The sequence below is a fragment of the Zingiber officinale genome, chromosome 9B (genome assembly GCF_018446385.1).
Source record: "Zingiber officinale cultivar Zhangliang chromosome 9B, Zo_v1.1, whole genome shotgun sequence".
Taxonomy (NCBI): Eukaryota; Viridiplantae; Streptophyta; class Magnoliopsida; order Zingiberales; family Zingiberaceae; genus Zingiber; species Zingiber officinale.
In genome coordinates, this window is record NC_056003.1 from 98958620 (window position 1) to 98984112 (window position 25493).

Here is a 25493-nt window from a genome sequence, read left to right on the forward strand (position 1 = left end):
CGAACTGTGTCTTGAGAAAGGTTTCCATTCGCCCCTTCCAATATCCAAAGTCTTCTCCGGAGAAAAGTGGGGGGCGAACGGTGCTGAACCCTTCTTGTTGGGCCATTAGCGAGATGCAACAACAACAAAAATAGGAATATCCCAAGACTAGGTCTTGGATTAGCAGTGCGGAAAGTAAAGTTAAGAATTTGCGAACTCGAGTGGTGTTGCACCAGTCTCGAGCAAAAACCGATTCAAAAATATTAATTAGAATATAGCTATTAAGCTAATTCTAATTGACTCCGTAAAACTGAAAATACCACGAAAAAAGATTGCGTGATTGGTGGTTGCACCAGATCAACGCGACCCCACTCTGATACCAATTGTTGGATCGAAAGCGCTAGAGCGGGGTGAATAGTGCTCATGGCTATTTTGTACGTTTCGAAATCGTAAATCGTTCGAGTAATTAAATGCAGCGGAATAATGAAAAGAAAGTAAAGCAACACAGAAGGACACGAGGAGTTACTTGGTTCAGAGCCTGTGACGACTCCTACTCCAAGGCCCGCGATCGTTGATCGCTTCCGGTGGACAACAACTATAAGCTCGAAAGTTGATATTACAAACAACGTACAATGTAAAAGCAGTAAACAACTTTATACCGACAACGAAATACTGAAGGCTGAAGCTCTGGGTCATCAGGATCTCGTTGCAGCACTTCGGGATTGTCTCGTAAGCAGCTTGTAGCATAAAGATCGCTTGGAAGAAGTTATTTTGAGCTGCTGTTCGAAGTCCCCTTATAAACAGTGTTGGAGGCGCCTCCAAGACTGTTCGAGGCGCCTCCAGGCCGCCGAGTCGCACGGGTGGATCAACGCAAACCTGGTCGCGCCTCATCCCTCTGAAGGCGCCTCCAATCTTCTCCAAGGCGCCTCCAACGCCTGGTCCAAGGCGCCTCCAGCTTCCTTCGAGGCACCTCCAGCTTCCTTCGAGGCGCCTCCAGCTCCTCTGGACAGCTGGCTTCGGCTAGCACCCGAGGCGCCTCCAAGCTCCATGGAGGCGCCTCGGACACTGTTCATCCGAGGTCTGAGTTGCTCCTTTGTTCCTGCAAATTGTGTTAGTCCCAAACACAAACCCTGCACAACAAAGTTAGCACAGAAATATGATAGAAAAACTTGACAGTCGTCGGACTGTCCGAGTCTGACTTCGGATTTCCATCCGAAAACATTAGGTCGACCCGACGCCTATTGTTCCCTCTACGGGGAGCGCGTCCTCACCTACTCCACTCAGGAGATTTACCTGGACTTTTGCTCAGCGTTCGAAGCTTCCGGACTTTCTGCTAGACTTCCACTTCCCGGTTGATCCAGTCTTTCACCTGGTTCGCGACACCAGGACTTTCCACCTAGGGTTACCCCCCCTAGGACTTTTGCCTGAAGCTCTCGACCCGCCAAGACTTTCCGCATAGGGTTACCACCCCCTATGACCTAGGGTTACCATCCCCTAGGGTTTTCCACCTGCCTAACCGCAGCTAGGACTTTCCTGAAACACTCAATCAAGTGTATTAGATCACAAAACAACTTAACTTTGAATTCCTTTGCCATTATCAAAACAACGGTCGATCGTCGGATGCTTCCCACACCAACACTAAGTAATTCCTCGTCTCTTCTTTACTTTAGTTGTTCAACTTATTTTTATTTAAATTAATTGTGCTTACTAATCAAAGTCCAAAGAACGAGAAAGGAATTATTTTATTTCTACAGACAATTCACCCTCTTCTTGCCGACCGCATGGGACCAACAAGTGGTATTAGAATGAGGATGCTTTAGAAGGACTAACCGCCGATCGAATTAAATAAAACGATGAACGAACCAAGTATCTACCTACCGAAGTTTGAGGGGGAGTTCACCCTATGGAAAAAGCAAATGGAAGTATTTTTTAAAACCGACTTTGAGGTTTTTTTTAATAATTAAATATGATTTTGTAGCTCCAAAAGATCAAAATGACGAAGAAAAAGAAGAGTACCTTTAGACAAAGAAGGAGTAAACGGACTTTGTAACAAATGGATGAATCAAATTCCACTTGCTAAGTGTGTTGTCACCTCAAGAACTCACAAGGATCGACACCTACAAATAAGCAAAGGAACTTTAAGAGAAATTCCTGGAGCTACATGAAGGAACATCCGAAGCAAAGCACGCAAGACAGAACTTGCTTCGAAACCAACTAACGAACCTTCAACTGAAAGAAGGAGAGTCAGTAGCGCAACTGCATGTCAAACTGAAGGAGCTGATCATCGGACTCACGAATCTTGGAAAAAGATAACAAACCGAGATTCTCTAATGTATCCTTTGAATGCTTTCCCTAGAACACAAGAATGAACGCCCATAGTTGACTCCTACTACATTTCTAAGGATCTAGAGGGTTCATTAGAAAGTTTATTTTTAACTTTAAAACTTCACGAATCTAGATGTACAAGATTAAAGAAGGAGCCAAGCCAGACAATTGCCCTGAAGATAAGAATGGACGATCTAGACTGTAAAGCATTAATCGATGAGGACGAGACAACTTTAATGGTAAGAAATTTTAGTAAATTTCTTAAAGCTAATAAAATTATAAGTTGCAAGCGAAGAAGCACCTTCGGAACAAAAGGAAAGTTCAATGCTACAACTGCCAAGAAGAAAGGCACATCAAACATGACTGCCCTAAATTAAAGAAGAAGGAGAAAGACAAGGGCAAAAGACTAACAAGATTGAAGCACAAGAACCTGAAGGTGATATAGGATGAATCATCGTCATTAGAATCAGAGTTAGAAGAATACGTCGGATTAGCCCTGATGGTAGACCACCAGAGGAATGACGAAAGTTCCTCAGAAATGAGCATCAATAAACGAGGAGGATCTTCAAAAGAAAGCAGCAATGAAGATGAAGTATCAGACCACGAGATAAGTGAGGTACGAGTCTTACTTCCTGAAAAATCTTTTAAATTTATTAAAACACTTTCCAAAAACATGCTAAAATTAGAAAATGGAAATGCTAAGCTAAAATTAAACTTAGCAAATTCATGTCCTTTAGTAATATTTAATCATTTGAAAATTGAAAATAGAAAATTGTAAGTATAAATAGAAAAATTGAAGAATAACTATGCATGTGAAAATTTGAATATTCTTCGAAATTCAAAATTTAAGACTTATGGAGGTCTTAATTGATATTTTAGATTTCACAAGAGTCAAATTAGAAAAATTCCTAGAACCATATACCATAAAATTTTTTTATTAATGCAATAGAAAATAATTTATTTTGGATACCAAAATCATTTTTAGCTCAATAAATTAATTTTTATGCATGCTAGAAAATTAATTTACTTATTTTAGTCTTTTTGGTAAAATCAATTATTTTGTAACTTTTTGGTCATATTTTTTGCTAAAAATTTTATTTTTAAAAAATAAAAATATTATCTACAAATAAAAAAAATTCTAATTTTTTACTATTAAGTTATTTTCTATGAATTGTTAAATAAAAATCATATTTTGAAAATTAAAAATATTTTGTGAGCTTATTTTTAAATTTTTTTATTTTTCTGTGATAAAACATGATGTTCTATATCATAATAAAATGTTTTGATATGTTTTAAATATTATCTGAATTATTACAAATTTTTTACCAAAAATTAAGTTTTTATTATTAAACATTATCGTACATTATTTTTGAAAACTTTAATTTTTTTTTTCTGGATAAAAATTAAATTTTACATATTAGGAAAAATTATCACAATTTTTGGTAACTATATTATATTTTTAAGCATTTAATTGTTACAATGAATATTTTTTGCTCAAAAATATTATTCTAGTCAAAATTATTTTTTTTTGTCTTAAAATTTTTTTCATTGATCTAACTACTTCTGTTTGACTTTGACAAAAATTTTCAGATTTTTTTGAAAACTTAAATAATTTTTAAATTATTTCGGTCAAAACAGAGAATTAATTAGTGAAATTAATAAGTTTTTAAATTTTTTTTTTTTGAAAAATTTTAGTTTACTGTTAATTCTGTTAACAAATCCCTAGATTTTTTTTTAAAAAAATATTCTAACTAGTTTTGTATTTTTTCCCTGTTTTTTATATGATCAAATAGGGAGAAATAAGGAGTAAGTTAGGGGGTGATTGTTTTTTACTTAATTGTAAATTCTTGTTATAATTACAAATTTATTTACTTAGTACCAATTATTTTATTTTTAGTTAATTCTAACTTTTATTTGGGTTGATGCACATCAAAAGAGGGGAGATTATAAATATCCCGTGGTAGTTTTGATGTGGTCAACCGAGTTAAGTTAGGTTATGTTTGTGTTTGATGTCTTATGTATAAGTGTGCATAAACTAAGGAGTACAAGAATTCGAGCAGAAGACGGAGTTAGCGAGAATGATGGCACGGGGAGCTAGTTGATGGACTCGACAGTGCATTTGAGGGACTAAGTGTTGCGAAAGAGTACACTGGTGGACGAGAAGGACGTGCACGATGTTCAAGGGATTAGAAGCTAGTGGAAGTCTGTTCAAGGAGATGGTCGGAGTTAGGTTTGGGTGAGCTCAACTCCGGATGGCTAGAGTATCACCAGCATGAAAAAAAGTCAACTCCAAAGTTAACTTTAAAGTCTGACAGGAGCTGTTGGAGACGCCTTCAAGAATATGGAAGGCGCTTTCAATACGTTATGAAAGGCCGATCTACTTCATAGAAGGCGTCTCCAATGGCTTGGAATGCGCCTCGTATGAACAGTACGAAGACGTCTTCCAGCCACTTGAGGGCGCTTTCAATAGCCGTTAGCTGAAGATAAAGTTTTATCTTCAGCGGATAAAACTTATCTTGTTGGGGACGCCTTAGACCTTCTTGGAGGCGTCTCCGAGCAATGGATAGGTTTTTCCAAGGGATATAAAAAGATCCTTGGAGTTAGAAATTTAACAACAATTAACAACAAGTCTTGTAATCACTTCCTAGTCTTTCTTATGAGTTGTCAACGTCTCTACTCCGCCTTCAACAAAAGAGTTTCTTTAATGGAGCATTTTCAAATCCTTGGATTAACAACCACCTAGGTTGTAACCAAGTAATTCCCTGCCTCTTCTTTATTTTAACTGTTTAGTTTATTTTTATTTAAATTAATTGTGCTTACTAATCAAAGTCCAAACAACGAGAAAAGGAATTGTTTTGTTTCTGCCAGCAATTCACCCTCTCTTGCCGGCCGCACGAAACCAACAACAATAACAGGAGCAAAAATGGAAGTGGGTACGTGATTTGGTAATTTTGAAATTAGGGTATGTGATTTGATAATTTTGAAAACTTATCTACATGGTTTGGTAAAAAGCTATTGAATCAATCCAATTCAAGATCAACTGATTGGCTCTCAAATTGAATCAAACCGGTTTTTAAATTGAACCGGTCTTTTAATTATGAACCCTCTCCAAATTGAATCAAGTTATGAACCCTTGTGAAGGTGAATCGACCTCCACTAGGTGAACCACATCTTTTCAATCCTAGCATTTGCGTTCAATTGATTTGTTAGGTTCAAATCCACTCCAACTCTAATTTAGATCCGTCCCTGATTGAAGACATGAAGAAGGCTAGAAGTTATCATAACTGTCATCTTAATCTGAGTCCTTCAATCCAACTCCAATTTGGATATTGTCAGTGTGTTTTTTGTTCTCAAACTTTCAATAAATCTTGTATCTGTTGGTAAATAAATCTTATCTAAATCAGGGGTCCATTTGGCTTGATTTTGTCATATTTGCTATCTCGGCCATGTTACATTTTGCCAAACTGTCTATAGTGGTCTAATCCAGTGTTAATTCGGTGATGCGATTTGAAACTAATCATGCCATTTTATTACCCATACATCCTGTGATGCTGTTTGAAACTAACGTTGAACCTGTTATGAACATGATATGCTGAAACTCTGTTTTAGCAGTCTAAATCCAGTGTTAAATCAGTGATTCAACTTGAAACAAGTGATGTTATTTTACTATCCAAACTGTCTATGATACTAGTTGAAATCAGTTATGCTATTGAAAATCTCATCAGTAATTCTGAACCTGTTATGCTGAAACTTATGTAAACCTGTTATTCACCTCCATGGACATGTTCTGAACCTGTTATGCTGAAACTGTAATGAACCTGGTTACCGTCTAGTTTCTGCAACTTCCCAAATCTCAACTGTCATAGCAGCAGCTCACTAGTAATATGCTAGTCTTAATTCAACAACGATATCCAGTTCCTGAATGTTTCCAGAAAACAAATCAGAAATCTGCTTCAGCAACTCCAGTAACTAAAGCAAAGTTTCAGCAACATAGCCTGCAGAAAAAGTAGCTGAACCATTCAAACCACTATGAACACAATGAATTGTGAACAAAGAGGCAAAACTAACTATGAACACAAATTCGACAATTCAACTGATTTTGATGACTGACATTCAGCATCCAAAATAAATACATTTATGATAAAAAAAATACAATAATCAGCTAAAAAAAATACATTACTTAAGTGCCATTTGTCATTGACTTCTGTAAACACTTTTCTTCATCAGCTCAAAGTAATCAAATTCCACAGCCAACCACTTGGCACTTTCTAACTCACTTCCTCACTGTTTCATGGTCACACTAATCTTCACATTACCTGGCGATTAACGCTATTAATAAATCACTACTCATCTACCGCTAGTCGTCGTCTATATGTACACTCCTTTTCTTGCAAGAAGTTGCAGAAAAGAAGCAACAGAAGAACACTTCACCGTTGAAGAAGAAGATTTGAGGAGGAGATGTTGCGCAGTAGCAACGCCCTGATCGGGGCCATCAACTTCGTGACGTTCCTGGTGTCGATCCCCATCCTCGGCGGCGGCATATGGCTGAGCGTCAGGGCCAACAACACCGACTGCCTCCGGTTCCTCCAGTGGCCCATCATCATCATCGGCGTCGCCATCATGGTCGTCTCCCTCGTCGGATTCGCCGGCGCCTGCTACCGCCTCGCCTGGCTCCTCCGCGTCTACCTCTTCGTCATGCTCTTCGTCATCCTCGGGCTCCTCTGCTTCATCGTCTTCGCCTACGCCGTCACCGACCGCGGCCACGGCCAGGTCGTCATGGATCGGGCCTACCTCGAGTACCAGCTCAGCGACTACTCCGGATGGCTCAAGGACCGCGTCTCCGACCCCGGCTACTGGGCCAGGATTAGGGTTTGCATCCGCGACAGCCGCGTATGCCCTAAGTTGGCCAGGTACGTCCGCAATTCCATAACGGGCTTGCCCCAACCAGAGCCGGCGGAGATGTTCTACCGCAGACAGCTTTCCCCAATCGAGGTCAGTCATATTTGCCTTCTTTCATTGCTTCTTTTAGGAAAATTTTCTACTCCAAACAAGAATTAGGCATCTTTTTAATGAAAGATTAGGTTTCTAGGGATCCCTGAATTTTGGATTTATATAGATTTAGCTTTGTTATTTACTACAAAATCTGCTTTTTGATGTTAACTTTGCTGCAATTTCGCTTTTATCATAATTGATTACTTTCAATGGAGAAAGCATTTGGATTGTGAAGAGCACTGTGCAGAACGATGTATGAAATAAAAAAAAAAATCAAGATGAAAAATTCTTTTACAATTTTTTTACCAGTCTGCTTTTTTATTTTTATTTTTTATTTTTTGGTTTAAGCCTGCTACTCTATTTTAGTCCCATCTCCTTCACATCCATTCCACTTTGCCGTGCTCTATGAACCAAACAGTTTGAATAATTTAACTGCCGCTTTGAAACATAATCAACCGTAATTAAGCACAACCCAGTAAAAGAAAAACTTATCATTATTGTGAAATAAAAAATTCAAAATTTAAAAGTAATTAATCAACATGGATGCCAAACTATTTAAAATTTTAAGTAATCAGTTACCTAATAATAATTGACTACCTGCACAAAAGAAATTGAAAGGGAGAGATGGCTATTCGAAAAATTTATAATCAATGGCATAAAAATGTGGTAATCATAAAATAAAGATGTAACATATTCGTTTGCTTATTATTATCATTATTATTTTTTTTCCCCTCCTTCAAACACAAGGCAATTCCCAGGATGGACATATGATGCTTTCTCTTCCTCCCATTAATTCCTTCCAAGCAAATAAGGTATTTTAACTGTTTTTCCCTCCCTTTCTCTCCCCTTTTCCCTTACTTTCTTTTCCACTCAAGTAAACATATCGTTAGAGCTCTTTCACTAATTTCCTTATTCATTTTTTTTTATCGATGATAAAAGGAAAAACAAAAAAACAAAAAAAATTCCCTCTTTGTGGTCCACTAAATTCGTCACCCATTGGCTATATGAAAAAAAAGGAAAACTAAAAGATATTATCAGGAAGAGTGAAGTTTGTGGTTCTCATTAGAGGTCCAGAGCACATGTTTATTTGTCTTTTTTGTTTGGTTTGCTCTATTACAGTTTCAGATTCCAGTACAACAACTGTTTATGCATATGTATAGTGACTTGTAAATAAAGTTGAGGAATCATGTCAAAGTCTTAACAACATAAACATCTACAGAAGTAAATAGAGGGTTACATCTTAGATCTTTAATTAAATGTGGAGGTAGATAAGTCTTCAAGCACTAGAGCGGAAGTATATATGACAACAACCTCTCCGGAGAGGTCTTTTTCTATGCTTTTCTCTCTGCCCCAACAATAAAAAAGGACAACCAACATGGGCGCATGATTTAGAAATCCAATTGTCCTTTTCCTGATGTGGGACACCACGCAAGAGAAAATTATCGAATGGTTGGATGGTTTATATATATTGATCTCTTAAATATTAGAAAGAAATGTAGTGAACAACACATCATAGAAAAATTGTTTAGCTTAGGCAATTTGTTAGTTATCAACCTTCTTCACTTTTCCCCCTTCCTAATCAATTAAAACATTTTGGGTGATGCTGGTTCTTTGTTTGGTTGTATTAATGAAATAGAATAACTATCAGAAAGGTTCATTCTATGTTTGACCTATTCGGTTGACATAATTCTTATTATCAATTTAACTCATTCATGTGATCTGTTCCTTGGTCTCAGTAGGTATTCCTACACTATCTATGTAGACATGGTGCAACATGATTTTGAATATGAAAATGAGTTCCAGCAGGTGGACTCATCTACAATAGCAAGCGGGAGAAGAAAGACGTAAAGGAATCTTACCTACTTGAAGGCTTGCTTCATGTGGGAGGTAAATGGATATTTATATGGCGTGTAATGTGGGGCCCCCGAGGTTGGGGCCAAAGTCAAGGAAGTCGGCTGATGTGGCAGTCAAAGTTAAGGAGAGGTCAACATTCAGAGACAACATGGTCACATGTCTGGATTGGGTGTTCTTTCGGATCGGACCTCTTGTCAGATTGAATCCCGATCCCCTCAAGATTGATGAAAATCCGATCTATATAAGTGCCCTTTAGAGCCGAGTCCGCTTGGTCACTCGGGGCGCGGTTAGCACGGTTGCACCCATCGGCCAAGTATTCTAGCCGATCAGGCTTATGGTTCAATCAGATGTGCTAGGCATACGATCCGACCAGATTCAGTAGCCGAGTGAAGAGGTCGAGTTCTCGAGAGGAACATCATTCCTTAGCTGATCCGGCCCCGTCCGCAAATGAAGTCCGATCGGACGATAGGGGGGCTTGGTCAGCCTACCAACAAAGTATATCAGTGGTCATCAACCCAACAACCTAATATTCATTTTTGGCGTGTTGTGTAATAGTTGTTAGAGAAATAGAGGAATATTCCCTGTGCATTCTTTATGAGGGAAGCTTCTATTCTGCAAATCACAGAAGTGGTAAGTCCATTTTTGAAAAGTGTTCAAAATGGCCGGTCTTTTTTTGGCAATGCTTTGAGATTCATGCATAAAGGAAAGATAACACTATAAAAGGGGGTCTTTACCTAAAGGTGCAGGTACGCGAGATTACACATTCGGAGTCCATTGTTCTTTACTACTGATCCCTACATTTTTTTTTCGAGACCATTTGTCTGACTTGAGCGTTGTAGTGCCTATGCCGGGAACCCTCCCTGGTCCGGTTGCTAGCGTTTTTTCCTCTACTTTTTGTTTTGGACACGCAGGATCACTTGACGTCATTTTCTTCCAACTCACAGTCTTCTCACGATCAACATCAAAGCCCTTTACCCAGTGCACCATCGTCCCCGATTTTAGATAGGATCAAATTTGATGTCGTCTATGGGAACTTTGCCTGTATCTGAGACATGAAGATGGAAGAGGTTGGACGATTCACTACAGTTACTTTGTCATAAGAAGATTTGGAGTTGCTAATAACCGTTCGAGAGCAGAAATTGATGCAACAACAACAAGCAGCAGTCGGGTGTCCTTTGCTGAATGACTCGGTTGCATCGATGGCATGCCCTCATATTGAGCAAGGGACTCAAGTGGAAAGGCCGACTAGGTTCCAACCGACTCCTCCTACCCCGATTAGCTTCATGCAAGCACCTGTGCAGCCGATCAACCTTCTGCCCGTGCCTTCTTTTCCAGTCGCGTATTACTAGGCATTGTTCGACACTCCTTTCGAGGATATAGGCCGAGCGAAAAGGCTCCAAGGATCATCTTCTGGAAATGCATCCGCTTGGGAGGTTAGGAAGGGGAAAGTTCTAATGGACAGTAGCTACCTCGAGCGAGTGAGTATGTCGTTCTCCTAGGAAATATTGGAGGATAAATTGTCAAGCCACTTTCGACCCTTATCGATCAGAGAGTACGGAGGAACAACTGACCTAGAGGACCATTTACTCAAATTTAAGAATATCACTATCCTCCATTAATACATGGATAGCGTCAAGTGCCGAGTGTTCCTTACCACCCTCTCCAGATTGGTACAAAGATGGTTCAACCGACTACTAGCCGAGCCCATTTGTTGCTCTAAGAATTTCCATAAAGCATTCCTTCACTTCGCCAGTAATCGTCACTACTACAAGACCACATTGAGTCTATTTTCCCTTAATCAAGGGCCCAAGGAGGTGTTGAGGGCATATATTAAAAGGTTCAACTAAATGGCCATGGACGTCCCTTCAGCCACCCCAGAGATTCTAATGAGTACCTTCTCCCAAAAGCTCACCGATGAGGATTTCTTCCGGTCTCTAATCAAGAAGCCCCCTAGAGACTTCAACCATCTGCTTGGGAGAGCGACCAAGTACATCAATGTAGAGGAGGCATAGTCCGCTCGGAAAAAGGAGGTTGTCGTGCCTGCTCTCATCTCTGCCTTTGAGCACTGAGCCCCTCCCCCTCCACTGCTACACAAAGGACCTCGATCCCTCACATCCCCACAAGCAGAGGCCGAACGCAGTCCAACACATAGAAGTCGAGTGGACGCGATTCCCCAAGCCACGTCGATGGACTCCGCCATTTTGCACTTACCGCCAATTGGGAACCGACAACACTGAAGACTGTTACCAATGTAACCAAGAGATGCACCAAGTAGTCAACCAAGGTTTCACCAGCGTTTGCCATCTCCCAACAATCAATGTTAGCAACGATCTAGTGGACCGCTGGGAGAGTCCATGGGAATGTCGATTGGAACCAACAGCGGCCCCAGCAATGAAATAATCGAGCCTCGGCTCAAGTTACCTGTCGAGTCATTGTGCCAACCAACCCGAGAAGAAGAAAATTGCTACAATGCCGCTTGAGGAGATATAGGTATGATAGCGGGCGACTCAACTGACGGAGATTCTAATCGGGTCAAAAAGTCACATGCCCGTCGATTAGAGATTCATGGAATCAGGTGTAGCTGAGAGTAGTCACAGGGGCAGGGATCAGTTTCGGCCCCAAGAACTTGAAGGGGATAGATGTGCCCTATGATGATGCCTTAATCATCAAGGTTGTTATAGCCAATTACAACATCCACTAGACTTTTGTTGGCATAGGAAATTCTGTCAACATCATATTCGAAAAGGCGTTCGAGCAGCTACAGATAGAGAAGAGTGAGCTCCAACCCATGACAATGCCCCTTATACGGATTCACTAGCAACGAAGTGCAGTCGATCGAACAAATTCGATTGACTATCTCTCTAGGGAGGAGCCCCTGATAAGGACTCGTTGATCAACCTTCATTGTGGTGGACGCGCCCTCAACTTACAACGTGATTTTGGGTCGACTGGTGTTGAATGAACTTCGAGTTGTTGTCTCCACTTTTTATCAAAAGATCAGGTTCCCGGTCGATGACTCGGTGGGAGAAGTGAAGGTGACCAGCTGGTAGCACGCAAGTGCTACGTAGATGTGATCAAGACTGAAGCTCGTGTGACTCAGAAGACTCAGTGAGTGAAAGTTAACGCCATCCATGAAGCGCCCCGACACTAGTTTATGAAGAGGAGGAGATGCAGATCCATCCCAGCCGACCGGAGGCCACCACTTAAATAGGAGCTGATTTGGCCGCAGAACTCAAAGTAAAGCTAACGGCGTGTTTAACGTGCAAATGGTGCGCTGGGCAAACGGATCTGGTGTTGAGCATGAGAAGAGAGCTAGAAGAAAATGATGTTAAGCACTCCTGCATGTCCAAAACAGAAAGAAGAGGAAAAAACGTCAGTAACTGGGCTAGGGAGGGGTCCCAGCGCAAGTATTCCGAAGCTCAAGTCAGACAAATTATCTCGGGAAAAAGAATGCAAGGAACAGTAGTGACGAACAATGGACTCTGAATACGTAATCTCGCATACCTGCGCCTTTAGGTGGAGATCCCATTTTATAGTGTTACATTTCCTCTGTGCACGAATCTCAAGGCATTGCCAAAAAAGTACTGACCATTCTAAACACTTTCCAAAAAATAGACTCACCGCTTATGTGATTTGCAAAATAGAAGCTTTCCTCGTAAAGAATGCACGGGGAATATTCCTCTATTTCTCTGGCAACTGTTATGCAATACGCCAAAAAAGAATATTAGGTCGTTGGGTTGATGGACCCCTGATATGCTTTGTTGGCAGGCCGATCGAGCCCCCCCTATTGTCTGATCGGACTTTATTTGCGAACAGGGTCAGATCGGCTAAGGAATGATGTCCCTCTCGAGGACTTTATTGGTCCAGCGCGGTCGGTAGGAGAGGGGGGGGGGGGGGGGGGAATTGCCTTGAAATTCATATTCAAACTTTTTGGTTTACAACCAGGGAGGTTGTTAATCCAAGGCAATAAAAGCTCCACTCAACAGATCTCCTTTTGACGAAGGCAAAGTAGCCTTTTATAATGTTGACAACGTATAACTAAAAAGAAAGAATTACAAATAAAAACACATAGTTCATAAACTTAGTGTTGTATTGAATTTCTAAGACCAGAACTCTATTTATAACTCACTAGTTGAAATAGCCGTTTTAATGACATGGCACTTCCGGGCACTTAGACTTAATCTGGGCGCCCTAGCAGTGCAAGTTTATTAGCTTTGCAACGGCTTAGAGATAAAAATTTATCCCTGACCGGGCAATTGGACTGGTTCGGGCGCCTAGAGTGTTGATGACGTGGACCCAAGACCTATAGACGCTGCAATGGCTCGAAGAGGCGCCTTGCGCTGACCCAAGGCAGTCCGGGCGCTCGGACTCATCCGAGCGCCTGGGCAGTCCGAGCGCTCGGACTCATCCGAGCGCCAGGGCAGTCCAAGCGCCTAGACTTGGTCCATGCGCCTAAACAAGTTAACTTTGTGTTGACTTGTCTGGTTTTTACTCTGGTGGCTTGGGTGATTCTCCAACCATCCAGAGTTGAGCTCACCCGAACCTAACTCTGGCTTTCTCTTTGTGAGCAGTCTTCGACTCCAACTTTTGGTCCCTCGGAAGCGTTGCACGTGTCCTTCTCTTCTACTGATATATTCTTCTGCAGCTTCTCGTCCTTCCAATACACCGAGCCCATCGACTTGCTTCTCGTGTCATTCTTCTCGTTCGCTGTGTCTTCCGCTTGACTTCATGTGTTTCTAAGTCCCTGCACATATAGACACAAGGCTAATAGAACCTAACTTGACTTAGTTGACTATATCAAAACTAACTCGGGATACTTACAATCTCTCTCTTTTTGATGTGCATTAACCTAAGTTAAGTTAGGATTAACCAAAATATAAAATATTATTGCAATCAAGTACAAGTAAAATATTGCAATTAAATACAAGTAAAATATTACAATTATCTCCCCGTAAGCCCCTAAATTTCTTTTCCCTTTGATCACATAAAAAAATAAGGGTAAGTAGAAAAAATCTGAAAATTTTACCAAGAGTGATTGAAAGATCAAGGTAAAAAAAAATTACAAGAATTAGTTTTCAAATATTCGAATTTCTAAAATTTAAAAACAACATTTATCAAAAATAATAATAAAAATATTTTTAATTTTCGAAAATTTTTATCAACGTTAACTAAAAGTATTCGGATTAGGATAAATTTTTTCACAAAATAAGATAAATTTATTTTAATAGAAATAATTCTTTTTATACAGAAACATGTATTTTTCTATAAAAAATATTAAAATAGATTTTGATCTAAAAAAATTTTGTTAATTTTTCTGAGTATGTAAGATTTAAAATAGATTTTGATCTCAAAAAATTTTGTTAATTTTTCTGAGTATGTAAGATTGAATATATATATATAGAAAAATTAAAATTTTCAAAATTCAATTTTCAAGAATTTTTAATATTAAAAATTATTTTTTGGTAAAAAAATTCATAGGAAATTCATTGATAGTCTTAAAATTTCTAAAATTTTTATTCTAATAGAATATTTACTGTTTTATCATTATAAGAATTTTGAACTGAAAACTCTAACAAAAAGTTTGCACGAAAAAATATTTTTTAAGTAAAGAAATTCTAACCTAGCAAATCAATTAAATTAAAGAAAATTTAATCTATATAGGTTCCTACCACTGGATTAACAAGATATTTTTTAGGAATATGTTTTCGTGATACTTTTGCAATTTGACATTAGTGATATCTAAAATACCAGTTAAACTTTTGAAAATTTCTAAAAGTTTGAACATTTGAACCTGAATGATTCTTTTTCAATTTTTTTATTTAATCCTTCAACTTTTCATTTTCAACCTTCTATTTATCGAAATCTTCTCATAGACATGATTTTGCTAAGGTAATTCTTAATTCTAAATTCTTGTTTTTTAATTATGCAATTTTGTTTCTAGTTTACATGAACTTCTAGAAAACATTTTGATAAATTTATAAAATTTATTAGGAGGTAGAGAACGCACCTCTTTTATCGAGTCGATCTCATTATTCAACGCTCCTCCTTCATTGCTGCTTTCTTTTGAAGTGTCTTCTCCTTCGTTGACTATCGTCATCTTTATGGTGATCTGCTATTAGTGTTAGTTAGGCATACGCTTCCAGCTCAGACTCGGATGACGACTCGTCCCACGTTGCTCTGAGGTTCTTGTGTTTGGTTTTATTTGACCCTTTATCGTTCTCTTTTGTCTTTTTCTTCATTTTTGAGCCGTTGTCTTTTACGTGACCTTCATTGCAATTGTAGCATTTGATTTTCCTTTTGCCTCAAAGAAGTTTCGTTGCCTGTTTCTTACCAAAGTTATTAGATTTAAAAAATTTTGAAAACTTCCTTACCATAAAAGTTACTTCGTCTTCGTCGAGTGATATGTTGGAATCTGGTTCGTCTTTCTGGTTAGCTTTCAGTGCTAGGTTTTGAGCTGTCTTTTCTTCTTTATTTCTTAAACCTGCACATCTCGACTCGTGAAGTTCAAAAGTTGAAAATAGATTCTCTAAAGTACTTATCTTAAGGTCCTTGGAGATGTAGAAAGAATCTACTATGGATGTTCACTTGGGTGTTCTTGGGAAAGCATTTAGTGCATAGTTAGTGAGTCTCGGTTTGTTACCATTTCTCCGAGATTTATGAGTTCGGTAATCAACTCCTTGATTCTTGTGTGTACATAAGCTACCGATTCTTCCTTTTCCATTCGGAGGTTGCTTGATTTCAGAGTAGGTTCCGTCTTGCAAGTTTGGCCTCTGAGGTCCCTTCGTGAAACTCCAAGAACTTCTCCCAGAATTCTTTTACTGATCCGTAGGCACCGATTCCTGTTGACTTTTTGAGGTGGTAGCACACGTAGTAGGTAGAATTCCGCTCTACTGTTGGCTACGAAGTTATTTTGCTCCTTCTTGGTCCAAAGATATTATTCTTTTTCTTCTCCTTGTTAATCTTTGGGTACTACAAAGTCCTATTTGATTACTAAAAGAATTTCGAAATCGGTTTTAAAAAATACCTCCATCTGGCGTTTCCAAAGTGCGAACTCCCCCGAACTTTGGTGGGTAGATGGTTCGACCATCGTCTCCTTGCTTTAGTAGGCGGTTAGTCCTTCTACAGCGGTCTGGACTCTGATACTAATTGTTGATCCCGGTGCGGCCGACAAGAGGGGGGTGAATTGCCCTGAAATTCAAATTTAAATTTTTTTGTTTGCAATCGGGGAGGTTGTTAATCCAAAGTAGTGAAAGCTCCACTCAACATATCTCCTTTGACGAAGGCGGAGTAGCCTCTTATAACGTTGACAGTGCAAAACCGAAAAGACAGAATTACAAATGAAAGAACAGAGTTTGTAAAAATAGTGTTGTATTGAACTCTTAGGACCATGACTCTATATTTATAGCCCATTGGTCGAAATAGCCATTTTGATGACGTGGCACTTCTGGGCGCCTGGACTCGATCTAGGCATCTCCAGCGGTGCAAGTTTATGAGCTTCACAACGACTTAGAGATAAAACTTTATCCCTGCCTAGGCGCTTGGACTAGTTCGGGCGTTTGGAGTGTTGCTGATGTGGACCCAAGACCTATCCATGTGGCAACGGCTCGAAGAGGCACCTTGTGCTGACCTAGGGCGGCCCGGGCACTTGGAGTCCGGCCGCCCGAACTTGGTCCAGGCACCTGGACAAGTCAACTTCACATTGACTTGTCCGGCTTCTGCTCCGGTCGCTTGGGTGATTCTTCGGCCATCCAGAGTTGAGCTCACCCAAACTTAACTCCGGCCTTCTCTCCTCGAGTAGTCTTCTGCTTCTACTTCTTGTCCCTCGAAAGTGTTGCGCGCGTCCTTTTCGTCCGCCAGTATACTCTTCCGTAGTTTCTCGTCTCTCGGATGCACTGAACCCATCAACTTACTTTCCGTGTCATCCTTCTCGTTCACTGCATTTTCCGCTAGACTTCTTGTGTTTCTAAGTCCTTGCACACTTAGACACAAGGCATTAAACATAGCAGGACCTAACTTGACTTTGTTGACCACATCAAAATTAACCCGGGGTATTTATAGACTTGGTCTCTTCACTCGGCTACAGAATTCGGTCGGTCGTATCCTAGCACATCCGATAAGATCATAAGCCCGATCGGCTAGGATACTTGGACGATGGGTGTGACTGTGCTAGCCCCACCTCGAGTGATCAAGCGGACTCGGTTCTGAAGGGCACTTATATAGATCGGGATTTCATCAATCTTGAAGGGCTCAGGATCCGATCGGACTAGAAGTCCAATTGGATAGAACACCCAATCCAGACATATGACCGTGCTGGCCCCGAACGTTGATGTCTCTTTGACTTTGACCGCCACATCAACCGACTTCCTTAACTTTGGCACCAACCTTGGGGGCCCTACATTACACGCCATATCAGATATCGACTTTGACGGTTGTGCAAGGAGTTGTCTTGCTCGTGTCACTATGAAAGGAAGAGGAAGGAGATTGTGCAATTGTTCAATTAGGCATGACTGCATTAGTGAAATGAGGGATTCACATCGAGTGAATGAGAGAATGAATCAGTCAATTAGGTTAAAAAATTGGGATACTTTAAACTTTTAGGCCTTTTCAGATGCCCTTTAGACTTTAAACATCAGATATATGGGAAATTTTCAGAAAGTCTTCCCCATAAAACATTTAGGCCTTATCAAATTGCCCATACACTATACAGATTATATAAATTGCATACATTATGTACTACAAACATTATATTCAATTTAAATTTTCTAATATAATATCATCCACATTATTTTCTACATATACTTTATTCATTAATAGTTGTATATTTGAGAACCGTTGTATGCCCATACTTTCTTTTGATATCCTTGTGTCCCCATTTTGCGAAATCACATGATGAATTCTTGAATCCATACACATATGGGATACTTGTATAGGTTTGTTCAGCCTTCTCAATGCGCTTTGTGCAGATACATTAGTCATTATTATTCCATTCCATCCTGCCAAACACCCCTTTATTGAATGGATAATAGAGAATCTAATCAAACATCTAGGAGATTGGTCCCCTGTTTTAAATCTTTAAATGGCATAACTAAGAGGGACTCTATTTTCATGACGGCCAGAATAACTTGCATTTCTTTGTTCCTTATTTTATTTGTTGTGGACCAAAAGAAATAGGACCACTGGGTTAAACTTGTTTCACTTAAATTACAAATATCACTAGTGGTTGATTGTGTGCACAAGTGGTATGATATTTGTGTATAACTTCCCTGAAACCTTTTGTTTGCTCAATCATGTTGGTTCTTGATGTTGCAGTCGGGCTGCTGTAAGCCTCCAACTTCATGTGGCTTTACATATGTGAATGAGACCAATTGGGTTGGACAGCCTACGTCCTCAGCGAATGACTTTGACTGCAACCGGTGGAACAACCCCAATCAGCAGTGGCTGTGCTACCAGTGTGATTCGTGCAAGGCTGGGGTTCTTGCTAGCATCAGGCATAGCTGGAGGAAAGCCTCTGTAATCAACATTGTTGTGCTTGTAATCCTTGTGATCGTGTATGTCATTGCCTGTGCAGCATTCAGAAATGCAAAGAGAATAGACAATGATGAGCCCTTTGGAGAGAGCAGGGTTAGTAAATCAAGGCCAAGTAGGTTCCATCTTTAGGCAGAAAGATGGAGATTGAAGCTTTTCTTTATGATAGAAGCAAAGAAAGTTGATGCTTGCATCTTTGTTGGTTTTGGTGACTAAAGGAGAGAAGGGGAGAGAGAAAAGAAGAAGAAGAAAGCTTGCAATTTGAGTGTAACTAATGTTTCTGCTGTTTGTATAACTTATGGTTTATGTACTCTATGATTTAAGAAATGAGAGTGAGTCTGTCTACCTCGGCTGTGAATGTTGTCTTTGTTACTGGCTAGTCGATAGAGATACATGCTAATCTCTTAAACTTCAGTTATTTCCAATTGTGCTAGTTATGAGAAGTAAGACATTTGTTTAAAACAAAATCTGCTGTAAAGTGTCACATCAATATTTTTTTTTGAATGTCATATCTTTTCAATTGCCATATTTCTCATATGTTCAATTAAATAGTTATATTTACTAAGCCAGAGCCATGCGCATGGCGTTTTTAAACCACAGGAATTGGTGACTATTGCAGATATCAACTTGAAAGAATCATACATCAACTTGAAAGAATCATACAATATTGCTGTTTGTTTATGAATAATTTCGATAACCAAATTGTTAATATATATTTTCAAATGAGTCGGGCTAAAGCTTCTAAAACCAGCAGTTCCAAGCCCATGCATCAATTGCTGCAGCTAAATTCTTATCAACCAGAACCACCAAGCTTGCAATTTCAGCATCATGATCTTGAAATTATATTTTTCAGACTGGTACAATGCTTGAAACATCAACAATTTTCTGTGTTTCATGCTTGCTTTTCGTTTGGGCATCTTGCTTGCTTGTGCTAAAAGACTTTTGGAATGTCTGAACCAGGCAAGCAAATACAGATCAACTAGAGGCTGTCATGCATATGCATGATGAACACAAATAAAAAAAAAGTAATGTGGTCGAAGAAGTTATTCTCCAAAAACTGGAGAATAATTTCTGATTATCTTCTAAAGGTTTGATGGGAAACTTGAGTTTCTTTAGAAGCAAGAAATTCTTGTTGTCTTTTCAAAAAAGGTTGATGGGAAAATTGAACAACAATATAATAAATCTCTGATGATCTTCTAAAGGTTTGATCATCAATAAGTTGAACTTTTTCAATAGGAAAGTAGAAGATTTAGTTCTGTACAAAGAAGAGTAAACAGGACGAAAAAAATAATTAAACATCTTTAGAATTTGTTGGATTTACAATCACATATGATAGGAGCGATAAAGTGGGGGAAAGAAACTAATTGAACATCTTTTATGGCATTTTGATGGACAGAAAATACTGGCATGACATAAAGGTTGATAAACATTACAAGTTATAAGCTTTTCTTGAAAGGAAATTTTATATTACGGCTTAATATCCACTAACAATCAAATTAGAATAAGCTCAAATCGTTGACTTAAGAACAAAGTATACTTGTGCTTGAATGCCATGTTAACTATCTGATTTTCTGACCAAACAAGAATATAATAGGGAAAAGGTCAGGACAGGGATGATTAATGACCTGTGCTTGAATGCCATGTAAACTATCTGATTTGGTGAACATTAACTCCACGAAGTTAAGATGTTAAAGAAACATTTTCACAATGAGGGAAACATCGATGACTTTATTATATACAAAAATATATGAAGAAATTAAAACCACCAAAAAAGTCTACTTGTCAAATACGCTAGACACTACTCCTTATAGGGAAACATTGCATATCCATACATAATTCCATGTAAATAATAAGCAACTAACCTTCTGGAGCAGCAAATTGTTTTGTTTCTCCATCTCCATGATTTGTCCCATAGTCATCCCAAACCACTCATCAATCCAAGCAAAACAAAGTTTGTGGAATTCTGAAAGTAGTGCCTTCTCACTCTGAGTAGAACCAGATTAACAAACATCTTAAATAATAGAAAAGCCTGTCTCAGAAGAATTAAGATAAGGAAATAATATATCAACAATTAACTCAATCTTGTGGTCATGTAGCATACTGCATTCATCAACGAAATTAAGAATATTCAGAATATTCCCATCTCAACATTGAGATTAGATGATTTCATCAATTATATTTGTATCAATATACCTTCTGCTGCATTTGGGACTTAAAATTTTGCTGGTGAACACAAATACTACTTTATATGTGCTTTCTCTAAGATGCATGTATTTAAGTCCACCTAGCATGTGGAGTGCCTTTACTCTCCAAACTAAAGATGATGATGCCAACAATTTTTCATTGAGAAATATATGGCTCCAGCCTTACCATGGATAAGTTAAAGGCTTTGGATCTCTTTCAATCTACAATTAATATCTTACAGATGCATCTTGCTTTTAACAGATATATGTGAAACCTCTTGTGACTAGTAATAATTTCCACAAGGTTCTCACTTCCTATGCATTACATTTGAAGTCAACTAATATTCTCAATTTTTACCAACATGGATAGGTAGGCTTGCAACACTGAATTTTCTTGAAGCAAAAAGGGAAGAACATTTCCTATATGAAGTTTAGATCTACAATTAAATGTTAAATTCATAAAGATTACATCCATTTATGACTTAGTGTCCATCGAGTTTTTATAAAGTTAATATTACCAAGTTTGTAAGCAGAATCTTCTTTGAATATAATTTATATGATTGTATACAAATATTATACAGTAGTGAAAAAACATGGAACATACCGCAATCATAGCTTCCTCCAAGTGACCACCTATGCCCCAAATAGGAGCATCCATGGTCACTAGTTTGTAGGATGTCATTACTGGATTGCATGTTTCCTACAGATAAAAAAAATGTTCTGATCATATGGAATAGTACAATAAAAAGATTGCTATATTCAAAATCCTTATATGAAAATATACCAATACATAATTCATTGGAGGCTACGTTGAAGAAAAATTAGTACAATTAATGAGACAAATGAAATGCTTGAGTTCCTTTAAATACAATGATGAAACATTAAACATATCAAATAGTCGAAGGATTACCTGCCATCCTTTTGACAGTGGTCCACGCTGAGTCTTTTGTGATATGAACATGGAAAAATCTAATTTTGCAGTACCAATGATCTTACTCCAATAGTTACACGAAACTGCAGCTATATCAATAATTTCCACTTTTCGTTGTGATAGCAATTCTTTGCTTAATCCATGAACCTGTTTATCATTTATCATTTACTTTAGGTAAACAATTAAGATAGTGCACCGCAAACTGTTCTTTAAAAATTTATGTAAATTCTACTGAGGATGTCAAGAGAATCTGATACATTCTCAGTGCAACCATTGTCGGCCTTGTTAACGGTCTCAATGGTCATGGAGCATTGTTTGATCCGTGAGCACTGTTGACAAGTAATTTGATTAAGTCAACACATATACATGTTTTGTTTATACATTAGCAACAATTAATCCTTTACCTTTACAACTACAGTGCGTTTGTTGGGAATCATGGAAGTAGAGAACAAAGTTAGTATATAATTGGGTAAATTAATCAGAAACATACAACATATGAATCACATGAACCTGATTTGCTTTTGGGGAAGGCACTCCATGATTCTTCTTGTAATGTCAAGGCAGCTGGTGCAAAAGTCCTAAGCCACGGGGGGATTTTGCTGCACATTTATGTTCATTTGAGCTTGATACTTAGAAGAAGATGGATAGTAAACTCCACTTGGATGAAGCATTCAATTGCAAATTTTATACCCTAGATTTTTGTAGTGAATATTTATTTTGCATATAAGTTGTAAAATCTTCACTATCTAGAGTTGAGAAAGTACTATATTAATTTGGAAACCTCATGAAGTGTGCCAAAGTTCATCAACCAATACTATGATCCCTGTTCTTGCTGATGTCTACCATGGCAATCAATGTAACTCGGTGCTTAATGCGGTCCACTTTTCCTAGCACACTGTGTTATGATTGCCAATAATAAGTGCAGGCTTTTGTTAGCTTCTCAATCAGTCTTAGTTTAAACCTTTCTGTATATTTGTACAGAATGGAAACCAAATGTCAAGAAAACCTATGTTAATAAGCCTGCAGCTATCAACATTATGCCAGATATATCCAGCAAAGTGGGTTATAACCATAACAAGAAATAAATATATAGTTTCCTTTTTACATGGGAAGAAGATAGTTGCATTATATCCTGAATTTCTCATCATATTAAACCTACATGGAGTTTCTAATCACATAATCATTATCTACATCATTAGCATGAAGCTGTGTTTCTCCCAAAAATTTGGGGTCACCTACCCTCGTTGGACTCTATGTAAGATCTAAAGACTAGTAGAAATCAAATTAATTAAATCAGTATTATTAAGTTGACAAACTGTTTCCTTGGTCTCCCTCTAGACCTTCCACACAGATAGAATCAACTCGCTTAATTTTCTTTAAATATATGTTCATAGCATATCAACATATTTCTCATTTTACCATTTATTAGAGTTATAGCTAATTGATCTTGAATAATAGTATTTTGATTTTATTTATGCTTTCTTGGAGTAATCGAATCAAGAGTTATCCAAGGCCGACAATTACCTATCCAGATGATAAACCTTAGACGTATGTTGCCCCTTCCCTAGGTGTTCATCTTCAAATGGAATGCTCTGCAATATCTCCACCCCTTCTTTACTTGTAGTATTCTGCTGCTCCATCTTGAGGATGGTGTACAGACAAGCGATCTCATACTACATGAGATGGATTCCAAGTGTTCAATCGAAAACAAAACTAAAAATATGTTTTTCTTTCTTTCGCAATGTAAGAACCAAATTTTCTCTTACCTCTTCCAATGACACGGGCAAAACAAATCGACTGAAGTATCGAAGGTCAAGGAGTACAAACTATCAAAAACCAAAGCCATTCTCTGCATCATAACTCCTTATTTCACGATAGCAAATAAAAGAGACGGAAACCATCCACAAACACATGCATCATCCTTTTTCAAAGGAAGGAAAAAAAAAAAGAAGAAGAGAGACAGAGCAAGGCTACAGAAGAACCTAACAATGAAGGATACAACTCTCTTATCAGAACCATGGCTGATGAATCAATCCGATCCTTGGAGAAATAACTGGAGGAAGATGAAGCAAAGGCTCGACCTTTCCTCCAAACTCGAAACCTGCCGCTCCTTCTAGATCATAGCAGGCAGAATCAACATCACAGAATGGCCTGGAAAAAGGTCGAAGCTTTATTTTGTTTTTTATTTTTAGGCAAAAGTGACGCTGGGGAGGTACCTACGGTTCCCATGAAGTTGACCATTAGATGTGGTGAAAGCAGAAATGCCATTTTGGATCCAAGTTGCTAATTTTGGGGCTGATATATTGTGACCTTTCATCGATCGGTGCCTCGCTTACGGAAGTGTGTGGATATACCATCACCAACATGCGACGAGTCGAGCAATATACCATGCGCACTTACTAACGTGGTCCGCCCGTTGATTCGGCCTACATCAGCGAGACCTGTAACAAAAGTAATACTATATTGGCGAGGCTCCTCTTGCCTCTTGCGCTTGCGCTTGCGCTTGCTCCTGGCCTTGCGTGCTTAGAGGAAGAGGACAAAATTGATATCGCAGAATTCAGAATTCTTGCCTCGGCATTTTATTTTCCCTGCTGCACTAGACGTATCGGCAAAGCAATATGAAAGATGATGGCACAAAACACCCAACATATTATTATATTCATTAAATAAATTAAATATTTGTTGACGAAAATAGATAACTGTTTTATTTTCTTATTTTATGTTTTTTTTTCAAAAAATATTTTTTTTTATATTTATGATGATTGAATATCTTTTGTGTAAAAAACATATCGTACACGTGTTGAAATCGTGATCATCCATGTTGGGTGATGAATATTAACCGACGGGGTCATATTTTGCAGGATGTTGGCTTAGTATGACAAAACTCATCTAGATAGTATCTCCGTCATTGCGAGCGATTTAGAAATGAAACCCCTTTAGTAGGTGCTGGGTTGGCTCCTGCGGTTATAATGTAATGGTAGGATATTTAAATTATCATTCAGGTATTCATGGTTCGAGTCTTAACTATGACAAATTTATAAGAATTTTTTCCTCTAAATAGAGCACACAACTAAAGGATGCTGAGTATTCATGGTTCGAGTCTCAACTATGACGAATTTATAAGAATTTTTTCCTCTAAATAGAGCACACAACTAAAGGATGCTGAGCTCTTGCGTTGATCATTGCGAGCTCTTCCCGATTTACTCTGGTAGTCAGTGAAAAATTTTTGAAGGGTCAGGTCAATCATCCCAGACTCGACGTTAATCAGTCTGATTATTATTATTTTTTTTATTAGTCTCACGGAATAGAAATAGTTTAGTTAGTATTTATATGAGTGATTATTTTAATAGGTTTTGAAAAAATATATTACTGATGTTTGACTTCTCTTATATAAGAATTGTTGTATTAGGGTCAATGACTATGTGATTTATCCCTTTTTAGAAAGTAAGAGGTATCTCTAAATGAGTTGCTAAGATGATGAATTCATGAACCAAATGGAAAGGCGGAAGCTAGTGGATTTGTTACTCTGCTTACTCGGAGGGTAGATTAGAAAGAAAAGAAATTTAAAAAGGGAAAATCTCTATAGGAAAAAATAAAAAAAGAATCCTTCTCGAATAGGGCGATAATAAAGTTAAGTCGAATTAAATTTGGAAATGTTTAAGCTTGTTTAATAAAGTAAATGAGCCGAGCTTATAATGAATCAAG

General features: G+C 38.3%; 2 protein-coding genes across 3 annotated transcripts; one reads left to right on the top strand and one right to left on the bottom strand.

Moving 5' to 3' along the window:
• The first annotated feature begins 6652 nt into the window (after nt 1–6652).
• Nucleotides 6653–19019, top strand: LOC122023533 (tetraspanin-3-like). The gene is made up of 2 exons (XM_042581673.1): nt 6653–7296; nt 18459–19019. Exons 1-2 carry the CDS (start codon nt 6763–6765, stop codon nt 18804–18806), a joined length of 882 nt encoding a protein of 293 aa, XP_042437607.1. The 5' UTR covers nt 6653–6762; the 3' UTR covers nt 18807–19019.
• A 258-nt stretch (nt 19020–19277) lies between these two features.
• On the bottom strand, nt 19278–24309 carry LOC122022344 (phosphatidylinositol transfer protein 1-like). 2 transcript variants are annotated; one of them, XM_042580307.1, is made up of 11 exons: nt 24009–24309; nt 23788–23939; nt 23555–23585; nt 23313–23461; nt 22299–22387; nt 22193–22200; nt 22046–22117; nt 21768–21935; nt 21462–21557; nt 20537–20659; nt 19278–19625 (listed from the first exon to the last, which is right to left on the bottom strand). In XM_042580307.1, the coding sequence occupies exons 2-11, from the start codon at nt 23805–23807 to the stop codon at nt 19524–19526; spliced, it is 858 nt and encodes a 285-aa protein (XP_042436241.1). In that variant the 5' UTR covers nt 23808–23939; nt 24009–24309; the 3' UTR covers nt 19278–19523. The 2 variants fall into 2 exon arrangements, with proteins under 2 accessions (XP_042436241.1, XP_042436240.1); XM_042580306.1 differs by having other exon boundaries at nt 24005–24309.
• Nucleotides 24310–25493: the final 1184 nt, after the last annotated feature.

Bases quoted from the DNA above. Each gene is read 5' to 3' on its own strand.
- LOC122023533 (XM_042581673.1), top strand. From the start codon at position 6,763: ATGTTGCGCAGTAGCAACGCCCTGATCGGGGCCATCAACTTCGTGACG. The intron at 7,297-18,458 runs GTCAGTCATATT...TTGATGTTGCAG, and splicing joins GACAGCTTTCCCCAATCGAG to TCGGGCTGCTGTAAGCCTCC.
- LOC122022344 (XM_042580307.1), bottom strand. From the start codon at position 23,807: ATGGTTCTGATAAGAGAGTT. The intron at 22,388-23,312 runs GTAATTGTCGGC...ATAAATGTGCAG, and splicing joins AAGGTTTATCATCTGGATAG to CAAAATCCCCCCGTGGCTTA. The intron at 21,936-22,045 runs GTATCAGATTCT...AATGATAAACAG, and splicing joins ACAATGGTTGCACTGAGAAT to GTTCATGGATTAAGCAAAGA.